At 42.1% G+C, this 23436-nt stretch overlaps 3 protein-coding genes across 3 annotated transcripts in view; 2 read left to right on the top strand and 1 right to left on the bottom strand.

Moving 5' to 3' along the window:
• The first annotated feature begins 375 nt into the window (after positions 1-375).
• LOC140374564 (E3 ubiquitin-protein ligase TRIM21-like) lies at positions 376-3678 on the top strand. The gene is made up of 3 exons (XM_072461500.1): positions 376-1945; positions 3310-3432; positions 3635-3678. Exons 1-3 carry the CDS (start codon positions 376-378, stop codon positions 3676-3678), a joined length of 1737 nt encoding a protein of 578 aa, XP_072317601.1.
• Positions 3679-8169: 4491 nt separating this feature from the next.
• LOC140374563 (RIIa domain-containing protein 1-like) lies at positions 8170-10821 on the top strand. The gene is made up of 4 exons (XM_072461499.1): positions 8170-8295; positions 8648-8724; positions 9910-9956; positions 10736-10821. Exons 1-4 carry the CDS (start codon positions 8215-8217, stop codon positions 10819-10821), a joined length of 291 nt encoding a protein of 96 aa, XP_072317600.1. The 5' UTR covers positions 8170-8214.
• An 11520-nt stretch (positions 10822-22341) lies between these two features.
• LOC140374562 (uncharacterized) overlaps positions 22342-23436 on the bottom strand; it is a 1730-nt gene continuing 635 nt past the window's right edge. The window contains 1 exon segment of the mRNA XM_072461498.1: positions 22342-23230. Within this exon segment, the coding sequence (XP_072317599.1) occupies positions 22342-23230 (889 nt within the window).

Here is a 23436-nt window from a genome sequence, read left to right as displayed (position 1 = left end):
AGTTGTACATTTGCAAAACTTCTCCATGCCTTATTTGTGCCATAGTTACCAGTGTAAATACCCAGAATACTCTGAACAGGGAGCTATTTTCTAATGTAAAGCACATCTAAACTCACGGTTTCACAGTGGCCCCTGGAAATGTTCTGCATCCAACTGAAAAAAAAACAGGCAGAGGAAAGAGATTTACACTGGTCACATCTGTAACTGCTGTACTTTTATTATCATTGTACAATGGTTTTCTTTAAATCATGTTTGGAAAGACAACACATCCTTCAGCACATCCTGGAGCTTTGCAAAATCAAAGCTCTATTTGTGTAGCAATAAGTGTTTTCACTTTGATGATGATTATAGTAACCTTGACCTTGTTTTTCAGAGATGTCATCCACAAGTGAAAGCAGCTTTGAGGAGATGTTCCAGTGCGCCATCTGTCTGGAGGTTTTCTCTGAGCCAGTGTCCATTCCATGTGGACACAACTTCTGCAAATGCTGCATCTGTGAGGTCTGGGACACTAATGGGCCCTGCAAATGTCCTCTGTGTAACAAGAGGTATTTGACAAGACCTGAGCTCAGTGTCAACTATTTGCTCTTGAAGATGGTCTCTCAGTTTAAGCTAGAGGCTGATAAGTCAAAGTCACAGGTTTGCAAACCTGGAGAGGTGGCATGTGATGTCTGCTCTGCACCCAAGTTGAAGGCGCTGAAGTCCTGCCTGGTCTGCCTGTCCTTGTTCTGTGAGAACCACCTCCAGCCTCATCTCACAGTCTCTGGGCTGAAAAGACACAAGCTGATGGAGCCTGTGGAGAACCTAGAAGACAGGATGTGTTCCAAACACCAGAGTCCCCTGGAACTCTTGGAGGTGTGGGACCTTGGGAGTTCCTCTCTGCTGCACACTCAGGCTCATAGCCAGCACGTGGTAGAGCAGAAGAAGCTGAAGGTCAAGGAGATCCAGCACTGCATGGAACTCAGTGCCACAGAGGTTCACAGAGAGAGGGCTGCGGGGCAGCAGGTCTTCATTACTCTCATGCAGTCTGTTCAGAGACGTCAGGACCGATTCTTAAAGGAGCTGCAGGAGAAGCAGAACCGGAGCCACAAACGAGCCCAGAAGCTAGTGCAACAGCTAGAACAGGAGATCTGTGAGCTGGAGAAGAGCAGCACTCTGGCGGAGCGGCTCTCACGGTCTAAAGACCCCCTTCACTTTCAACAGAGCTGCCTTGCACTCATGCCCCCTGCTAGGCTGAAGGAGTGGAGCAGCGTGAGCTTTGAGCCGGAGACATGTGTGGGCAGTGTGGACTGGGCTCTGTCCGAGCTGGAGAAACGTCTATCTAAAGACTCTAAACAACTGTTTAAACAACTGCCTTCAAGATTAAAACTTCTGAAAGTGCAGCAGTTTGTGGTGAATGTCACTCTGGATCCAGACACTGCTCAAAATCGGCTCGTTCTGTCTGAAGATCTCAAACAGGTTCAATGTGCAAATGTGAAGAAGAAGCTTCCAGATTCTCCTCTGAGGTTTGATCCTTGTGCTTGTGTTCTGGGAAAGCAGAGTTTCTCCTCAGGCAGGTTTTACTTTGAGGTTCAGGTCAAAGGGAAAACAGAGTGGGATTTAGGAGTGGCCCAAGAGTCCATCAACAGGAAGGGAATGATCCCTGCGAGTTCTGAAAATGGAGTCAGGTGGTTGGTTTGGCTGAGAAACAAAGATGAGTACTGGGCTGGTGCAATCCCTCCTGTCCGTCTGTTTCTGCTGCAAGCTCTTCAGAAGGTTGGGGTGTTTGTGGACTATGGTGAGGGTCTGGTCTCCTTTTATGATGCAGATTCTGGAGATCTTCTCTTCTCCTTCAACAGCTGCTGCTTCAGGGAGAAACTGTTTCCGTTTTTCAGTCCTGGTTTAAATTATGGAGGGTCAAACTCTGCTCCTCTGGTCCTCACTGCACTTAAGACGTTCAGAAGTGAAAGTAACCAAGAACAGAAGCGCCTAAACAAGGCCTATACCAGGACCAAACCAGGTCTAAACCAGTCCTTTTTTATTCTTCACTAAACTCTGCTCACCTCTGAAGTATCTGGTGGACCCAGACAAGCTGCAGAGCCAATCGTCTCTGTTTTTGGACTTGGAAAAGCAAATAAACCAAAGCCACTCACAACCTGTTCTGCCATTAGACCAAGAGGACAGCAACACTGTCACTCTGGTTGCGGAGTGTTGCGGAGCTCTGAACACAGTCACAGAATAAGCCACTGCCGAAGAAGAACCAAGCTTCCCACAGTACTGCTCAGCGACCTGTAGAGGCCACTAAAAGAAACAGAGGTGGGGGAAAACAGGCTTATTTGGATATATTTTAGAACAATTTAAATACAGTTTATTCATTTTAGATGCAAATTATATTTCCACGTCATCAACCTTTAGAATACAATTCAAATGTTATTAAACAAACCTCTGAATGATGAAACCTTGTTTTGAATAAAAACTTAAAATGCACTGTTCCAAATTATTATGCACAACAGTTTCAAACCATGTTATAGATTTAAAGAAATTATACTGATCATTTGTAAAATTAGAAACATTGGCAGGTCATATCTACTAAACATCAGAACATCTCAACTGGTCAGGTTACATTTTAACATAGGACCCCTTATTTGATAGGAGGGTCACAATTCTTGCATCCATTCAACTTGTGAGTTTGATAAGATAAGATAACCTTTATTTGTCCCACAATGGGGCAATTCCACATAGATTAGGTACAGAAACAGATTAAGCACAGAAGTAAGTAAAAAAAACACAATTTATAAAAAACCCTCTTGGAAAGTGTTTCTGCTTGAATTTCTTTGCAGGATATCAGAATAGCCTCCCAGAGCTATTGTTGTGCCCACGGATGTTTTGCTTGAGGATGCTCCAAAAGGTTCTCAATAGGGTTGAGATAAGGGGAGGATACCATGAGTTTCTTCTTTTATGGCCATAGCAGCCAATGAGAGGTGTTTGTTGCCGCATGAGATGACTCATGAGGATGATTTTGTTACGGAAAGCACAGTTCTTTTTGTATCATGGTCGGTGTGGTCAGTCAGAAACTCCACATACTTTATAGAGGCTAATTTCACACCTTCAGGGACCCTAAAGGGGCTAATCAGCTCTCTCCCCATGATTCCGGCATGACTCCACCACCTCCTTGCTGACGTCCCAGCCTTATTGGGACATGGTGGCCATCCACCAAACATCCACTACTCCAGGGGTGGCAAACCCGCGGCTCACAAGCCGCATGCGGCTCTTTGCCTGGTTTCATGCGGCTCTTTTACGTTCATATCAACATTTGTGTTTGTGTTGTATCAGACGGCGCTCTGCGTATGCGGAGGCGCCCACATGGTCCTCCCCACGGGCGCTGCGCTGACTTGGCCCTGCGTGTTGGCCCAGCGGTTAGTGACACGGCTTTGAGGGCAGAGGTCCGTAAGATCGGTACCCGACATGAACTCTTAATCTTGCATTTTTTCCCCCTCGTCTCCTAACTACATAGTAAAAGAGGACTAGAGAGGAATGCTGCCAAAACCCCTGAACTAATTTGATATTGAAATAAATGAGTTCGAGTTGAGACGAGGAAAAAAATGAAAGATTAAAAGTTTATGTCGGGTTTCAATCTCACGAACTTCTGAACGTAAAGCCGTGTCGATAACCGCTGGGCCAACACGCAAGAACTCAAACTAGTTGATGAGTATGTGCGCCGATTAACCGCACGGAAGTGGAGCTTCGGCATTCTCCGGACCACGGCTCGGCAGCCAATCAGAGCCAAGCACACAAACTTAGTCGGCCAATCAGCGCGCAGCATGCAAATTTTCACTTGTAAACTGTCATGGCGCGGGCCGAGGCGGACTTTAATCAAACGCTTCCCGGCCAGATTTAATGATGATATTCCCTTTTTTCTGAGATTTGTTAATAAAAATGACCCCGTCCTTGCACTCGAAAATACCTGTCCACATTTCAAAATACCCCGTCCAAAATACGGGAAGACGACCCTCATCTAAAAGAAAACCAGCAATATTGAACTTCAACATGGTATGTAAATTTTTTTTGGTTTTGGACTTTGTTGAACTGAGAGTTTGTGTGTGTGAGACACAATGTTCGTTGTTGAAAATGACTGTAGTAAGTACTGTAGGAGTCAATTTCTGTCATTATCATGGTTGTGTGTGACATGATATTGTTAATAATAATAATAATTTGGCTGAGCAGAGGTGTGTGTGTAAGAGGAAGGGATGGGGAGATGTTCATGTGTGCCCATGTGTATGATGTGGCTCTTTGCGGTAACACAGTAAAAAATGTGGCTCTTCGTCTCTGACTGGTTGGCCACCCCTGCACTACTCCATCCATTTGGACCATCCAGGGTTCCACGACACTCATCAGTGAACAAGACTGTTTGAAAATTTGTCTTCATTAATTTCTGGGCCCACTGAAGCCATTTCTGCTTGTGAGCATTGGTTAAGTGTGGCCAAATAAAGGTTTATGCATAACTGCAAGCCTCTGGAGGACTCTACACCTTGATGTTCACAGGACTCCAGAGGAACCAACAGCTTCAAATACCTGTTTGCTGCTTTTTCATACCTTGTCCATGGCATTCACAACCATTATTGCTTGAAAATGGTGGTTTGGTTAATAATGTGGAACATCCTTCTTAACTAGTTTTTCCTTTAATTAGACTTAACCTGGCAAACTACTTGGCACAGGTGTCTGAGACTGATTTCACTGACCTAAAGAGCCCTGAGACACAATACCATTCATAAGTTTCACTAAATAACAAACAAAAATGACCTTTATGACACTTAAACACAAGTTGGATCATGTTTTGGATCGCGTGCAGTAGATGATTTACACAAATTTTGAGGCCAGTGGGCAAAACACCCTAGGAGGAGTTTGTAAAAGTTTGACTTGAATGAAATAGCTCACTCTGCTTTAAATTTTCAATTCAAGACGGCGGCCATCAGGGGCGTGGCCATAATTATAATAATTTCTGGACAATAAAGTTCATTCATTTTGAGTTTTGTAGGTGGCGCTGTCACACCAAAAACATTTTTTTCACATTCTGAATTTTTGAGCATGTTCAGGGGGTCAAACCAGAGCTGAAGAAGCAGAAGAAAAAAGTCCATGCACACTGCCCTCTGCTGGTTTCAAGTGGTATGATTACTGTCAGACTGTGGTTTCTATGGAGACAGGTGAGTCCACTGCATGGATGTATTACTGTTAGAAACAGGCGCATCACAGACGTTACACTGTCGCTCGACAAATAAATTAATTACATCCATCCATCCATTTTCTACCGCTTGTTCCCTTTCGTGGTCGCGGGTGACTGGAGCTGTTACGGCGGTTTCCTGTAAACAATGATCAAGTAAAGGGTATCCAGGCAATCACTTGAAGCAGAAACAGAGTCTCTCGGTCTCTCTCAAAAGGTGGAAGTTTATTCACGTGCACAGTGGATAAACACCCTCTCTCTCCCTGAGACAAGGTCGTTCTGTCCCTACCACACTTTACAATTTACAAAGTACACCTTTTATAGGTGGTAACAAACATAACATAATCACAACCCAAATCAGCTCAAAAAGAGATAGACCAGACTATCACGTCTGTGACGGTTCCAGCCATCTCTTCAGAGGTTTAATCAAAGACCATTTCCACACCGAATCCGGTCCTGACGCATTAATTGATGATTAAGAGGCGCCGGACAGTAGATATTCAGTATAATCAGGACCTCATATTCTTATCCCATCTGCACACAGGAGAACAACAAAGATATTAATTCCGTGACATGTCATGGCCTAAAACAACATTAGAATGACATGACATGACCCATTTTCTGCCATTACAGAGCCTATTCCAGTGACTTCGGGCCTTAGGCGGGGTACACCCTGGACAGTGGCCAACTCGTCGGTGTTAAATTAATTACAGTAAAATAAAAAGGTGTTCTTGCTTTTCATTATGACTGTACAAAAGACTTTGTAGAACCCATTTAGTCTTGCTTATTACTAGTATTTCAGTTCATTTGATATTGGCATGCTATGCCTTGTTACCCCACTATAAGGACGCGATAGTACGTATCGCAAAATTCTATTGGGACAAAGACATTTTGTCTTGACATTTTTAATATTAACTAAAAAAACAGTTTTGTCATATAGGTGGTACACTGATAACTATTTCAAGTCTTATGTATTCTTGCTTAAAAAATAAAATAAAATGACGGTATAGCGTGAAACGGTTACCCCCCACGAGTCCGAAGGTTTGCTAGTCCGAAGGTTTTAAAGGTTCGCTAGTCCGAAGGTTCACTGGTCCGAAAGTTCTCTAGTCCGAAGGTTCACTGGTCTGAAGGTTCACTGGTCTGAAGGTTCACTGGTCCGAAGGTTCGCTAGTCCGAAAATTCCTCATAGGCTAAAGTGAAGGTGCAGACGGCATCGGGATGTAGTCAGTCTGTAAAATGCGCGCGAAGCACGAAGACACGCACTGGGGCTCGTCACAACGTTTTGTGTACCAGCTGCTCACAACTATACACAGCAAGTTGTACTGTGTATATAAAAAATAACAAGGGAACATATTGAATCCTCCGCTTTATGACCTCATTTGATCATAAGAAAAATGCGTGAACAGAATCCTCCACTCTATGCCTTCATTTGATCATAAGTATAGAAATACGTGTGATCCGATCACCGTAGGATTGGTAGTCAAAAAGGAAATTCAGCTCGCCAAGACGCGAGTGTCTACAGAGCCGCGGCGCGCGGCCGAAACTGCTATACTATTTCGTGCCGCGGCTCCTGAAACTGCTGGGCTATTTGAGTTAATTCATTAATAATACGATGAGGAGCTCAGGCTATGCACAGAAACAAGTCGGTTATGGAAAATACGTGAGTTTAATCATAAAAAGTGCATCAACACTAGAAAAGTCTTAATAAACAGTGTGTAGGGCAAAGGGAAGAGAGCCCGCTGCGCGGACACACCTTTGGTGAGGAGAGCCGCGAGTAGAACCCGCTGCGCGGACTCACACCTTCGGACTAGCGAACCTTCGGACCAGTGAACCTTCGGACTTGTGAACCTTAAAATTTCGGGTAAATTTCGGACCCGTGAACCTTCGGACTAGTGAACCTTAAAATTTCTGAATTTTCGGATTAGTGAACTATCGGACCAGTGAACCTTCGGACCAGTGAACCTTCGGACCAGTGAACCTTCGGACTCGTGGGCAGCCACCACGTAAAACACAGCGTAACACACAACTACAGTATACAGTAAATGGCGGTAAATGCACCTTCTCAGTTGGCTGCCAACCGTCATTTAAACCTGCTGTTGTTGTGTTGCTTTTAATGGCGGTCGACACCCAACTGAAAAGGTGCATTTACCGCCACCTACTGTAGTTGTACGTCTTCTTCTTCAGTGTTTTATGGCGGTTGATATTCTAGTGTTACATTACCGCCACCTACTGTAGTTGTACGTCTTCAAAGTATGTGTTTTTTTCTTCTTTGTTTTTTTATGGTGGTTGGTATCAAAGTGTTACATTACCGGCACCTACTTTAGTTGTATGTCTTCAAAGTATGTCTTGTTGTTGCTTTTAAAGGGACTATTCAGAGCTTTTAACCTTCTTACAGCGCTATTGATACCTTTAATATGTGCCCAAAGTGTTTTTTTGATTGATCACTGCCGTCTTTACCTAGAGAACAGTCTCTATCCTTCCTCTCGGATGAGCAGACGGACCCTCCCCACAGAAGACATACAACTACAGTAGGTGGCGTTAAATGCACCTTTTCAGCTGGCTGCCAACCGCCAAAGCAACACAACAACAATAACAACAACCATAACGTGATGTCACGATTAAGTCATAAAAGCAAAGATTCTAGAACGTGACTTTAGACCCCCTCTTTTACATGGTAAGTGCCATACAGGGTTAGGGTTAGAGTTATGGTCTGCGTTATATGCCGCCATAAAAAAAAAAAGAAGAAGAAGAAGAAGAAGAAGAAGAAGAAGAAGAAGAAGAAGAAGAAGAAGAAGAAGAAGAAGAAGAAGAAGAAGAAGAAGAAGAAGAAGAAGAAAGTGGTAAATGCACCTTTGCAGTTGGCTGCCAACCGCCATTAAAAGCAACACAAGTTCAGTTGACTTCACCCAAGTGTGTTCAGCTGTCGTAAAAAGTCTGCTTCAATTGTCCTGACCAGGACCTGCTGTGATTAACCAGCATCCAAACCTCCTAAATACCACGTTATTACAGTCCTCACTACAATGAATGACAAAAGTAACCTGTTCAAACTTGGCCGTGGTGTTCTAAGCGCTGAGCAGCAAGAAAAACTAAAGCAGTTTAAGGTGAGTTAAAGATGCTGGCTCCAAGTGCTAAGCTAGCGTTAGCTTAGCCATTCAGGAGTGTTCCCCGAGACCTAGTATAGTATAGTATAGTATAGTATAGTATAGGGTCTGGGTTATTATTACTGTATAAAATATTGTCTTCCATGTTACTGTTCAAGTTTGTGACCAGCTTAATGAAACTGAATTGTCTGAATGACAAAATAAATTGAACGTGACAAAAAGTACATAAACATGTACTTTAGATTTAGATTTATTTTTTTTAAACCATAGATTGAATTTAAACCGATTAACCAATTAATCGTTACATCCCTTTTCAGGAGTTATGACTGAAATTAAATGTCTTTTTGCGCAGATTAAAACAAGAATTGACAACGATAATTATCTCAGATCGCATCCAGAACTTGACATCCTCATTGGTGACTTTCTAAGGTCAGACACTCAGGCATTTGTATCTCTCTTAATTTCCTTTTTATGTTAGTTTGACATCTAACTTTTTGAAATGCAAAATCGCATGTAATCAAATTCTTCATAGTCCTATTTTATCTTATTCAAAGGAGACATATTATGGCATTGGGGGATATTGAATATCAAATGATAAAATAATGATTTTGTTCATTATTAACAGCAACAAGCTACTGATGAGGAAACACAGTTATAACATGGCCAAAAGCTCATAAAAGTTGATTTTAATGTCCCTTTTAAAAGATCAGCTAACATTTGAAAGTAAATACATACACCACCTTGTCCTAACCAGATCTAATCTTAACCATAACACTACAACGCTCTAAATTAGAACAAAACCATGATCATTAATATCTTGATGTGCACTCTCTTTGTATTTGTATTAACAACAGACATTTTCATATTTTTTTGTAGTTTATTAACATTTGAGCTTAGGAGGATCAAATAAATATCTACAGCTCATTAATGATACTAACTAACTACTAAACTGTTTAATTCATCATTTATTTATTTATTTTATGATATTGCTCATATCATGTGTCCCTGCTTAGACCCGGCCAAGCGGAAGAAGATGGATGGATATTGCTCATTTTAAAAGTTTTAATGGAATTATCCTGCTTTTGGGTTATTGTGTCATTGGCAAAAGAAGTCCCTAGACATGACCAAAACCTTATGACAAGGCCTTGACCTTTACCCTAACCCTGGCAACAACAAGTGTTATCTATAATACAAACTAAAACAAAATGTCACTAAAATGTGGAAACCTAGACCCTTTCTTCAAAATGTTGTAAGAAACGTGTGAACATTGAGCTGTGTGAACGAACCTGTAGCTTATATTAAATGTTTCTGAGGACATACAACAGAATTAAAAGATAATCTACATATTGCCTTATGCAACACAGAGAGTCATATTACATAAACCTTATTATATGTAGTGTCTTTGTACTGTGTGGATAATTTAACCCTTACCCTCGCCAAATAAAAAACTCGACAGGATGGATGCAAATGTAAGACTTTTGACTGGCAAATGAAATCAGCCTTTGGTGCCACAGATCTGTACTTTGCTGAAGTAAACTTGAATAACTTATTCCAGGAAGTATAAAGTGAAAACCCAATAATGATAATGAATAATAGCTGCAATTTCTTCTTCAGAGCTGTGCTTCTACAAAGGCCTGTGAAATTCTTTGATTTTGCTGCAGGTGGGTCATTTACAACAGTCAAATAATATTCAACTCATTAAATCTTAGTTGTGTTGTTTTTGAGGTGATACAAAGGCGAATTGAGGTATGTATCAGGTAATACCGTTACAATAACAACTATTTCTAAATTAACTTGACTTGAACAGTGACAATGCACCTTCAAGATATGGTTGAGGGTCCGACATTCACATAAAAAGTATGTCTATGGTTCTACCACCTGCCCGTCTCCATCAGGATTTTATTACTTGACCAGTAAAGTTGTTATTGCAAACTACAACACCAAGAATTCTTACTATGCGCATATTCGCCTCTCTCTCTTTGGACGCATGGACGCCTTCAAATGTACAGGCGTCCAACGGCGTCCGGCGCAAATTTGGATGCAGCGGTGTAAATGCAGCTTAAGTCCCTTGGGAAATATAAAATGTCTCCAAGGAGACAAGCAGCTGGTGGACCCTCCATGTGCACTTTTCACACACGAGATGCAAGAAATTAAAAGCAATGAAATATATTTTTAATTGCAATAATACACAAACCTCTTTTACACAAACCTCACGCATGCGCATCTTTTAAAAAATTGAAAAATCCTCTATTATTCCTTTAAGTTCTACAAAAGAAGAAAAAAGTTGCTCAAGAGTGCAAATAAAGATACATTTATTTATACATGAAATACAAAGAGAATTTACCAACAGAAAGCTTTAGGAGTGTGCCATTTTATTCATCTTCTCAAGTCATATACTAAAGGAGTTGTTAAATTCACCAAAATGAATGGTCTGTTTCAGAGTTTTTCACTGACCCAAACCTGCAGAGTAACACGCTCTCCAAACTGGACAAGACCGGAGATTCAGAGAGGCCAACAGTGAAGTAACCATGGAAACACGACTGATCAAGATCAGACTTGTTTGAATATTATTCAAAGTCTTTGTAATAATACAGTGAGGAAAATAAGTATTTGAATAGAAATTATGGAGGGGTCTGAAATTTTCATAGTTTTTCCACTGAGAGAGACAATCTAAAAAAATAACAATAACTATTTGAACACCTGAGAAAATCAGTATCACTGGTACAGAAGCCTTTGTTTTTACAGAGGTCAAACGTTTCCTGTGGTTCTTGACCACGTTTGCACACACAGCAACAGGAATTTTGGCCCACTCCTCACAGCTCTTCTCCAGATCTGTCAGGTTTCAGGGCTGTTGCTGAGCAACTCATAGAGTTTCAGCTCCCACCAAAGATCTTCTATTGGATTTAGGTCTGGAGGACTGGCTAGGCCAGAACCTTGATATGCTTCTTACGGAACATTGACATGTTAGACAACCCAGCCACAAACCATCTTCTACGCTCCAACTGAGGATATGAGGTTGTGGCCCCAAAATCTCACAATACAAGGCCCCATTCCTTCTCTCTCTAATACAATGCAGTAGTCCTGTCCCCTGTGCAGAAAAGCACCCCCAAATCATAACGTTTTCACCCCCACGCTTCACAGTAGGGATGGAGTTCTTGGGATGGTACTAATCCTTCTTCCTTCAAACACGGCGAGTCTCATCTGACCAAATGACTTTCTCTCAAGACTTCTCTGGATCATCCAGATGGTCATTGGCAGACTTCAGAAGGGCCTGGACATGTGGCGACTTAAGCAGGGGACCCTTCAGTGATTTTAAACCATGATGCGTCATGTATTACCGATAGTAAGATTTGAAACTGTGGTCCCAGCTCTCTTCAGCTCTCCCGTGTAGTTTTGGGCTGAATCCTCACCTTTCTTATCATCAGTCATACCCCATGGGGTGAGATCTGGCATAGAGCCCTAGTCCGAGGTAGATTGACAGTCATGTTTAGCCTCTTCCATTTTCTAACAATTGCGCGAACAGACTAACAAGTTGTTGAGAGTCGGCAGGTGCAGTAATAACATACAAATATATCATTCAAAAATCATACAATATTTTTTTTATTCTGTCTCTCACAGTAGAAATTAACCTCCAATGAAAATTTCAGACCCCTCCATAATTTCTAAATGGGAGAACTAGCAAAATCACAGGGAGTTCAAATACATGTTTTTCTCACTGGAAGTGCCATTTAACAATTGTCTTGAAATGTCTTGCCTCGTCATCCTAGACAAACTTAAATGTTCTTAATCAGCATGTGTTTGTGATAGATTAGGTTGAAAATGTAATTTGTAAGTAATCTTTAAGTGACAATAAATATAAAAAATAAATATTCACGGTATATCATTGTATAATGAATTAACAGCACAAGAATAGCACAGAATGGCATTGCGGCCAGTTCACACCAGGGCGTCAAAAGTGTCAAGTTTACAATCAAAGTCTATGTCTTGGGCGCCCTGCGTTTTTGCGGTGTGAATCCTGCAATTTGAGCGTCGGGCGCGGCGCGTCGGGCGCGGAGCATCGGGGGCGTTTAAGCAGAAAAGTTGAACAAAGCTCAACTTTTCTGAGGCAGACGCGGCGCAGCAGCCAATCAGAGATTACGCTTCGCCGACGTGCTACGCACGACCCAGAAGACCCAAAACAAACCCCGCAACGATACAAAAAAATCCTTAAGACGCAGCTCTTGGAGCAAATAATTATATTGATTAAACTCTAAAGTATCTGTGGCTCCCAGACAAGCCCGGAGCCCATCGCCTCCGTTTTTGGACTTTGTAAAGTTAATAAACGAAAGCCACTCTCTCAACGCGTCCAGGGCCTTCAAATGTACAAGCGTCCAACTTCTAGGTCGGGCGCAAATTTGACGTCGCGGTGTAAAGACGCTTAAAATCTTATAATTAATACGCAATTATATTTAGCAGCATCAGAAGGCTGGTTCTTTTAGGAGCTGGGGGTGTGAATAGTCTTATTCAAATTTTGAATCACAAAACAATGACGCTCATCCACACTTTTCAACTTTAACATACACGCTAAACAGAAAAATAAACAACAGAACGACGCTTAGCAACTCACCATTCATAAGTGGGTAGTTAAAATAGTTTAGATTGACCAGACAAATTGAAAGAATGTGCCGAACGCCGACCTGATGACGTCACAGCCACAACGATGAGCGAAGGAGGAGACCCGGCTGCTTACAAGAAATCAGGAGCTCGGCAACACAAGAAATTGGTTAAGGCCCAGCACACATGCCAGGCTCCATGTGCAGCCTGCCACAGTGTCTTGAGTTCAAGTCCCGACTCAATTTACTGCATGTCCTCCCTTCTCTCTTGTCCCCCTGTCATGTTCACCTGTCCTGTCCAATAAACCCAAAATCCTTAAAGAAAGACAGAAATTTATTGACTTCAGATGATGGCATTTGATTGATTTTCAAGTGAGTTTAACGATAGCCGCAATCAGATGGCCCTGGCGGGCCGCTAGGATTCATACTCCGCTCTCTGTACTTTTTCTTGTTTGGGCTTCCAGCTTGGTCGGGCTAATGCTCGAGTAAGACTTTGTAAAAGTATAAAGTGAGAAAAACTGCTGACCCAGTGTTTTTTAACTTTCAATTTAAGATAGCAGCTATATGGTTCTATGCAATAATGTATGTTTACTTTGTAGGTGACACTGTCACGCCATTTTTAACGCACAAAAAATTGCCAAATACAATTTTTGGGGGAATTTCGGGCAAAATTTAAAGTTGGTTGGGATTATTTTCCAATTGGTATAATGGGAGGTTTAGAGTCAGAATCAGAAAAAGGTTTAATGCCATGGTCAGTGAACAAAAATCACAGGCTTGGAACTTGCTTTGGTGTTAAGGTGCAACATACAACAATGAACAATAATAAAAGAAAGATATATCAAATAAGAAATTCATTAAAAATACAGTTTCTAAGTTGCATCGATTGTGCTTAAGGTGATACATACATGTTTGTCTACGGGGGAAAAGAAGAAAAAAAGACTAGCCAAGCCCAGAATTTGAAATAATGGAGGTAATACTTTATATTCTATTAACTTGTATGAGAGTCGACATGTTGTACATGAGTTTTGGCAGGCGCCACTCTCATCTTGCAGCTGGCACATAACCCTGAAAACCTGGAGGAGCTGCTACACAATAGTGCGTGTGCACATGTCTATATTAATACAGTATGAGTATTTGCTTCAAACATTAACACATTTGTTCATATTATGTTTAAATTACACAGTGGCAGCTCTTACGGCTCTGACTAACGCATTAAGCAAGGACTGGAAACAAAGTATGGAGCTGGCAACAACCATCATCAACATCTTTTTTCTACATTTCCACGTTTGGCATTTCTTGGAACTTAAACTCAACATGTTTCATGCTTTTCTGTACGTTAACAGTGTGGATGTATGGACTGGACGACTATCCACCCAACTTAAGAAGAAATGATATCCAAACGTCGGGGTGCCACCGTACAAAGTCAAGTGAAGTAAAGTTAATGGTAAAAACATGGAGAAAACATGTTTAGCGACAGTCGACAGGGAAACAAGGTGTGTAGTAGAAACTAATGTATTTTTGAGTAATTTTAAAATGTTTAATTTACACCTCCTTATGCGTTTGTCTCCAGTAGATTAGACTACTGTAACGGCCTGCTCACTGGTCTCTCCAAACGAGTTGTAAAACAGCTGCAGTACATCCAGAACGCTGCTGCTCGGGTCCTGACTAGAACCAGGAAGTATGATCACATTAGTCCTGTTCTCAGGTCTCTGCACTGGCTCCTGTGGCTCAGAGAATAGACTTTAAAGCAGCTCTGCTTGTGTACAAGTCTCTCCATGGCCTAGCACCAAAGTACATCTTGAATATGTTAGTGCCATAGTGAACCATCTCGGACTCTGAGGACCTCAGGGACCGGCCTCCTGCTGGTGCCAGAGTCAGGACTAAACATGGACCGGCCTCCTGCTGGTGCCAGAGTCAGGACTAAACATGGACCGGCCTCCTGCTGGTGCCAGAGTCAGGACTAAACATGGACCGGCCTCCTGCTGGTGCCAGAGTCAGGACTAAACATGGGGAATCTGCATTTCAGTTTTATGCAGCTAAAATCTGGAACAGTCTTCCTGAAGATGTGAGACAGGCTTCTACTCTGACAATGTTCAAATCTAAGCTAAAAACAGTTTTGTTTAGCTGCGCATATGACTGAAAGGATTTTTTCTTTGCACTCTTCTCTTTTGTTTGTGATTTTATTAGTTTAGAAAATCAGTTGGATTGATAATTTTTAATTTAGTTAATTTTATTGTATTTCTGTTTCTGTAATTTCTTTGTGATTTGAATGCATTTTTCCTGCTGTGAAGCACTTTGAATTGCCTTGTGTATGAAATGTGCTCTACAAATAAACGAGCTAGTAACACGGTGATTATAAAAACAAAATGTAATTGTTCTTGTTAGAATTGTGTTCTCAAACACATTGTTATTTATTGCACTTTATGTTAATGTATTATTTTATTGTTATATTTGACCACTTCCGATTGTGACCACTTCCTCTACCTGATATCTTGGCGCAATATATCTTTCTTGCTGTTGTGACAGTCGCCACGTTGTGCTCTGCACATGTTGGAAAATAAAGTGGAACAAAGAAGCTGCAAGTGTGTGTTCTTTCAGAAAAAATGTTGGACGAACAACAAAACGCAACAGTTCTTTATTTGTTCTTGGCTAGCCCTTACATTGCATGAATGGCATGGAATGAAAGCACTCAAATTCATTCAACCATCAGTTCTGGCCTTCTCAATTCCACTGGAAGCTACAGTAAGAGCTTGACCGTCGCCATTTTGCTGCACCACGAGGGCCCAAGGTTTCAAGGCAGCACCCACAACGTCCAGCAGATGGCAGAAGCAGGTCAGAAAATACAACGGTCAAAGGTGAACATTGAGAATTTAGAAGCTAAAAATCCAACAGACATTAATGATCAGATTGCAAGTTTTCAAGAGGAAGTAAATGACAAAGGACTTGCTTCAAAATGAAAATGAGAATAGACAAGACATAGAAGATGCAACCACAAGTACAGAACATATTATGTGAGCTGCAAAATAAAGTCCAAAGCACATCAGTAATACCACGGCGTTCTGAAAGAGTCAAAGTACCAACTGAAACAAAATTTTGCTTATCAAAAGAAACAAGCAAAAGGGGAAAATTAGTTTTGACTAAACAGTGGAATTTGCAGGTGCATTAAACAAGAAAAAGGCAAAAGTCAAACATTTCATAAAGGGAAATGGGCGATCTTGCAGACATAGTAGAACAAAGTCATGACATGAGAAGTTCCACCTTCATCTCACATAAGGGGAAAAACTGATGCATGTGAAGCAGTGACACATGACATTGTAAGAATCATTCTGGAAAGAATAAGTGGTGTAGATGGAGATTTTGATGTAAAGCGTGAAAGAAAACTTTCACATGGACTATTAGAGCTTGATTACATCCGATCCATATATGGTTCAACCACAGCATCAAATCACTGTCAACATTCTTTAACTTTACTCCTAACTTCAACTGCATTTGTTGTTCTTAATGTGATACTCACATGTTTGTGTCTACAGGAAAAGAAGAAAAAAAGGTCCAGTAAAGCCCAGAAAGCTGGCACCATTTGAAAGAATTGAGGTAATACTTTATATTCTATTAACCTGCATATGAGCAGCTGTATGGAGGCATCCCAGAGCAAATCCGAGGCGCCGCTCTCATCCTGCAGCTGGTAAATAATGCTGCAAACCAGAAGGATCTGCTACACAATGGTACGAGTTCACATGTTTGTCTACAGTATTGTTGTCAGAGTATTTGTTCTAAACATTAACACATTTGTTCATATTAAATTGCACAGTGGCAGCTCTAAAGTCTATGTAAAGTCAGTGGCAGCTACTAAAACCTAAGATGAGGCCAAAATATCATGACTTCAGTGTCCTACAGATAGAAACTGTGTAAAACTGCCCCCACCCAACTTTAATACACTGCCTAGGGCTCTAATATTGTTTTGAGCGGCAGCGGCTGGTCCATTATGGGCGCCGCCCCCCCCTGTCAATCAGTCAACCATGTCAATTTTGTGTGTGTCTAAAAACAATATAATTGATTCAGAAATATCTTATATTCTTATAAGTGTAAATGTGTTAAATAATAATATACATCCATATTTATATATATCTATCTATATATTATCTATATATCTATAAATTGATATAAATGTATACTTTGTTTGCGTGCAGCGCGGTCCTCTGCGTGGCGCAGCCTGCGTCACTTTTCTACGTCCCCCAAAGAGCCCCAGAGCCCCATAGAAAAGCAAGGGGGATTTTTAGCCAATCAAATCACAATCAAAAGTGACTACGTCACTATGGCTTTTGCCATAGGAAAATAGCGACTTTGGGGCGCTCCAGAAAGCGCCCATTTGAACGTAGTAGTTACGCCACGGATTTTTACGCTAGAGACAGAGGCATGTGCGCGCGCCTACGCGGAAGTGCCACGCGCTGTGTTTTTTGTGTTTGTCTTAAAACTGCATCTACAGACGTCTGTGACAAAAGGTACGTCCAAAACAACTCAGAATGAGCTCCTCGACTGTTTGCTGGCTTTATTTGTGTTGAAGTGAAAGCGGCTGATTTCATTTCAATCCGTGACATGTGACCTGTCAAACTCCGTGCTCCGTTACCATGACAACAGACACACACGCTAAGTATCACTTAACTTCTATTGATAAAAATATGCTTTTGTTATTAGAAAACCCATGAAAGAATGCTATAAATGACACGTCTCCATACAGCAATAATGGCTGTGATGATTAAATATAAAAATGTAAAACATGTAGTTCAGGGTAACTAATGCCACTTAGAAGCTGTTTTATGAAAAACCAAGAATTGTTTGTGTTTTTATTTCCTCTTAATGTAGTAATGTCTCCTCTGCACTATAAGTGACAGTATCACTGAGATTTTTGATTTGCTCTTTTCAATCTGATATTTTATCAAATGTAAAATATAATTTTATGTCAAATATCACAAATGGTATCTGCCTCTAAGTCATTGTATTATATCATTAACAAAAGTGGAAATAAAGTGTGTTTACTTATTAATTAAATCAATTGTAAATGTGGATTCAAAATATGTATCCATACAGTCAATGTTAAAAATTTCAATTTTGGACATTTAAAAAAAAAAAAAAAAACACGGTCATGTCAAATTGCCCCCCCAATATTTTGCACCACCACTGGTTTTGAGGAGGTTTAATTTTTAGAAAACTTCTTTGTGTTTCGGGAGTTCAGCTTTGTCCAACTTTTCTGCATTGGCCGCTCTGGCCGCGCGTCCAAAGCATCCAAAGTGTCCAAGGCTCAAAACGCGCTGCAAAAACGCTGGATGCGCGTTCACATAGACTTTGAATGTGAACTGGACGCTTAGACACCACAGTGTGAACGGGCCATAACACTGGCATGAAAAGGCTGGAGTGGGATGGTGCCAGACAGTCCACATACGGTGATAGTGTTTGACCCAATTACTGATAACTGTGGCATGGGTGTCATGGCCTCATATCCAGGTAATGAAAGAAGTGAAGCAATAACATTGTCAAATTCCTCGTCTTTCGATGTGTTCCCAAAATTTTAATCACTCACTTAATAAACTCACTAGCAGCCGTGCGTCTTTGGTGTATTAACTTTACAAAGTCCAAAAACTGAGGCAATGGGCTTCAGGGCTTGTCTGGGACCCGCAGATATTCGGAGAGAGAGTGAGCAGAGTTTAGTCAATCATCATTATTTGCTCCAAGAGCTGCATCTTGAGGATTTTTTTTTTTTTTTATCATTGCGGGGTTTGTTTTGGGTCTTCTACACCGTAATCTCTGATTGGCTGCCACAGAAAAGTTGAGCTTTGTTCAACTTTTCTGGTCGGACACTCAAACGCCCCCGACGCGCCGTGTCTGACACTCAAAACTTGGAGTTTGCGTCACAAAAACACTCCAAACGCGCCGCAAAAACGCAGGACGCCCAAGATGCACGTCCACATAGACTTTGAATGTAAACTGGATGCTTTGGACGCTGCAGTGTAAACACATGTTAAAGCGTCCAAAGCGCTCGACTCTCAAAACGCAGGATTCACGCCACAAAATTGCTGGATTCGCACTGCAAAAAACGCTGGACGCCCAGGACGCGCGTCCACATAGACTGAATGTAAACTGGAAGCTTTGGACGGAGCGGTGTGAACACTGCTTAAGTAAATCACGCTCTTGTGTTATGCTGCGTTCAGACCACGGCGACAATTTAACAATTTTACAATTTAAGGCAGACGCCTCGGACGTGCGTCCAAGAAATAAACTCACTAGTGTCCGAGGCGTCCAGCGCACATGAGCAGTGGAGGCTTTGTTGTGTTTCCCTGTGTAGCTGTGCGATGGCAGAACATGTTGAGAGAGTGGCTTTGGTTTATTAACTTTACAAAATCGGCGATGGGCTCCGGGTCTTGTCTGGGAGCCACAGATACTTCAGAAGTGAGCAGAGTTTAATCTATATAATTATTTGCTCCAAGAGCAAATTAAGGAGCTAAAGGATTTTTTTTATCGTTGCGGGGTTTGTTTTGGGTCTTCTTCTGGGTCGTGCGTAACACGTCACTGGAGCATCATCTCTGATTGATGCTGCAGAAAAGTTGAGCTTTGTTCAACTTTTCTGCGACGCGCGGCCACAGCGTCTGACGCTCAAACGCCCCAGACGCGCTGTGCGCAACGCCCCAGACGCTGAAATTGCGCCGCAGAAAACGCAGGACGCGCGTTTACATAGACTTTGAATGTGAACTGGATGCGTGTGAACGCCCTATAAGTCGCGCTTCCGAGTTTGTAACTCCCACGTGCAAGAATTTGTTAGTTGCGCTCCTGTCTTTGTGAGTCAGGATCCCGAGCATGCGCACAAATCCTTTTATATAGGCTACATAAATTAAAATGAATGAAATCTCAAACTGTCACGTCACTGTAGCCTGTTTATGTCCAATTGTTTGTAAATCTGTCTGTTAATATGTTAGATATAAAACAGAATGAGCAAAACATTGTGCGTTATTTTCCCATTGTATCCAAATGAGTCTCCAAAGCGCACAGAGCGACACATCATTAAACTGGCCAAACCAAAAAGAGTGTATCTACATGCTGCTCTTTAGCAGTTCAGGGCTGCAAACGATTAACATCTGTATCTGACACTGGTGCGGGCTGGACTTTATGTGGAGTGAGCTGGATCTGTCTCCTCAACCTCCTCCAAGAGCACACAAGGGGCAGAATTTTTAGAAGAATAAAGCATTTACTAAAAAGACATTTAAATAATTTTTCAAACGTAAAATAGTGAGTGGTTTACAAGTCTATTTATTATAATTTTATTTCATTAGAAATTGTTAACATATTTAAACAACTATAATTTAATTGTGCTTTGAAAACATATGAAAATATATGAATTAAGTCAGCTACTAAGAAATTGTTAAATAGGATACAAATATAATGTACAGAAACTTAAATTCTCTCTACTGGCAACCCACTCAGAAATAATTAACTATTTAAATGGCAAATGGAGTCCCTTAAATATTTAGGTGTGGTCCTCCATAAAGAACTATCAACAATCTTATGCCCCGTTCAGACCGGTGCGGCAAAAGCGTCCAGTTTACATTCAAAGTCTATGTAAACGCGCGTTGAGCACCTCCTGCATTTTTGCGGCGCGGTTTCCACTTATTTGCGGCGCGATTCGGCGTGGAGCGCGGCGCGGGCGCTTTTGCGTTTTCCGCTCGAGACGCTTTGACGGGCGTATAAGCTTAAATGCATCAAAACGGATCGCCGCAAATAAGTTCAGATTTTTGAGCTTTTCTGTGGTGCGGCGGTGCAGAAGCCAATCAGAGATGACGCTCCGGTGACGTACGTACGCATTTTGGGAACATCACAGTCATGGTAGACGAAACGCTAATTGTGGCGGTGTGCGGGATGAAGGACTTGTATGACGTGGGAACGATGGAGTACAGGAACAGGAGAAAGAAGGACCAAGTCTGGAGAAAAGTGAGCGAGGAGACGGGACTGTCTGGTAAGTTTTTACAGCTTTTAAACGATTAAAAAATGTGTTAATAGTTGATGGATCCAAATAATTTTTGGATCCATCAACTATCAACTCAGTTTTATTATTAATAATACTATTTTTTTCTAGTGTTTTTGACAAGTAAATGTGTTTATTCAGAGGAATTCTGCAGAAAGAGGTGGAAGAGCTTGAGGGACACCTACATGAAGGAGAGGAAAAAGGAGAGGGAAAAGAGGAGTGGGTCAGCAGCAGGGTCAGCAGCAAAGTGGCGCTACTCTGGGGTCATGTCCTTCCTCGACCTTTTCATCACTCCCCGTGAGTCAAGCGGAAACATGGAGAGAAGGGTCGAGGAAGCCATAGAGGACCCCAGAGAGCCTGAAGATGCAGCAGAAGGGCTCTCCGAATCAGGTTTGTTGTATGAAACTTGAAAAAAATATTGGCTCCAAATAAAATACGCATGCCTCATTAAATATGATATTTATGTAATTGGCTGAAATATAACTGCTGTGCAATGTTCTTTTAGAAGATCAGGAATTGAATTGCCGCCCTGATGCTGCTGGGGATGCTGGCATCTGCTGGAGGGGCTTATGGCTCGCCCTGCTGCTGCTGCTGCTGCTGCTGCTGCTGCTGCTGCTGCTGCTGCTGCTGCTGCTGCTGCTGCTGCTGCTGCTGCTGCTGCTGCTGCTGCTGCTGCTCCTCCTCCTCCTCCTCCTCCTCCGCGTGTCCCTTGTGGTGATGAGCTTTTTCGTCTTGGTCTCCTTCCTCTCCTGAAGACGGTTCCCACTCGAAGAAGGGAAGAGATCAAATTTGGAATTTATCAGTGGGTTTATTCCAACAGTAGTTTTACTTTAAATTTGGAACCATTGAAGAATGTCAATATGACATGAGCTGGAACCTTCTGCAGGAGAGGAACGAGACCACTATTTCTTCAACGTGTCCCTCAAGCTCTCCTCCAGGCTATGTTCCTTCTTTCTCCTGTTCCTGTATTCCACCGTTCCCACGTCATACAACTCCTTCCTTCACATTTTTGTAAATAGTTATTTATGTTGTTATTTTGTTCATTTTGTAAATAATAGTTCTATTTTTGTAAAAATAAATTTGTTTGTTATAAAACGTGTCTCCTGTATACCTCTGCACGTTTTTCTTATATATAATCCTGGGTAGTTAAATTGTATCAACTCATTATCCAAAATTAAAAAAAATAAACAAAAAGCTGAGCTAATCACTGTTTTATTAATTTAACTTTATCTCATTCTATGTAAACAGCCTGGCATTTGGGCTCAAACTTGACTGATCATGTGGTCTTTGCAAACGTTGCCTATAAATATGAAAAACACTTTATAAAAACAATATATACAACAGGCTGTGGACAAATGTACATAAACAGACTCAAATTAAACTCTTTGTTGTTTAGTGCGTGGCTCTTAAAAGAGCCGTTGTGGGTCAGTCCTGTGGAGGACATGACTACTCTCTGGGCTGCCATGGCACTGCTCCTTCTTCTGAGAAATGGGCCTTAAACGCCTCCCTCACCCTCAAGGCCTCTCGGGATGCGTTGTTTGCCCCGATCCGCCCCACACCTGGAAGTGGCTCCTCCTGTGCTCCAGCTCCCCACGCTCCAAGCACATGCTCCGGCGCTGTGGCCCGCATGAAATTTTGGAGGAGACAAGTCGCCTTCACGCACTTCTCCACAATTTCAGGGTGGACTTCCAGGCGCCGCAGAAACATCCTCCACTGTGAGGTCCAGATCCTGAAGGCATCTTCAACCACCAGCCGTGCCCGAGAGAGGCGGTAATTGAAGACCCGGTTTTCAATGGGGAGGCACCCATGTCCAGGGAAGGGTCTCATGAGATGTCTTTGCAGCGGGAAGGCTTCATCCGCCACAAAGACATGCGGCTGTGGGCCTCTGCCTTCAGCCCCGGGCAGGTTCTGGTCAGGGGGCAGCTGGAGAGTGCCTTCACGTAGGGCCTGACCAAAGGCAGAGTTCCCCCCGTCACTCGTCCTCCCGTATCCCCCCACGTCGATTACCCGGAAATGATACCGGGCATCGACCACGGCCAGGAGGACAAGGGAATGATCCCCCTTATAATTAAAAAAGCGGGATCCTGAGTTGGGGGGGGCCTTCAGCCGGACATGTTTCCCGTCCACAGCGCCACAGCAGAGAGGGTACTTCCACCGCTCCTGGAACTCTGCTGAAATCGACCTCCAGTCCTCTGCTGTGGGCACAGCCATGAATTCTGCCATGAGACAGTCCCAGATGACAGCTGCAACTTCAGGGACGATGGAGGAGACTGTGGACACACCAACCCTGAAGCTGCTAGCAATTGTCCTATAGGAGTCTCCAGTGGCAAGAAAACTGAATAAAAAACGAACAAACAAATAAATAAAACAAACTATACATAGCCTAAATATAGTTTACTTGTAATTTAATCAAATATACCACAATCGATTCTAAAATGGTGCACAAGACCAGGCAATATAAAGACATTTTAATAAAAATACTCTTGCTGTTGTATGAGCGTCGAGCTCCATTTATATATAGTTCAAACACCATCCACTATT

Source organism: Eucyclogobius newberryi, unplaced genomic scaffold, assembly GCF_026437365.1.
Source record: "Eucyclogobius newberryi isolate DKJ021-1_F unplaced genomic scaffold, fEucNew1.0.hap1 SCAF_3, whole genome shotgun sequence".
In the NCBI taxonomy this organism is placed as follows: Eukaryota; Metazoa; Chordata; class Actinopteri; order Gobiiformes; family Gobiidae; genus Eucyclogobius; species Eucyclogobius newberryi.
The sequence above is the reverse complement of the archived record's forward strand: the minus strand, read 5'-3'. Positions and strand labels throughout refer to the sequence as shown.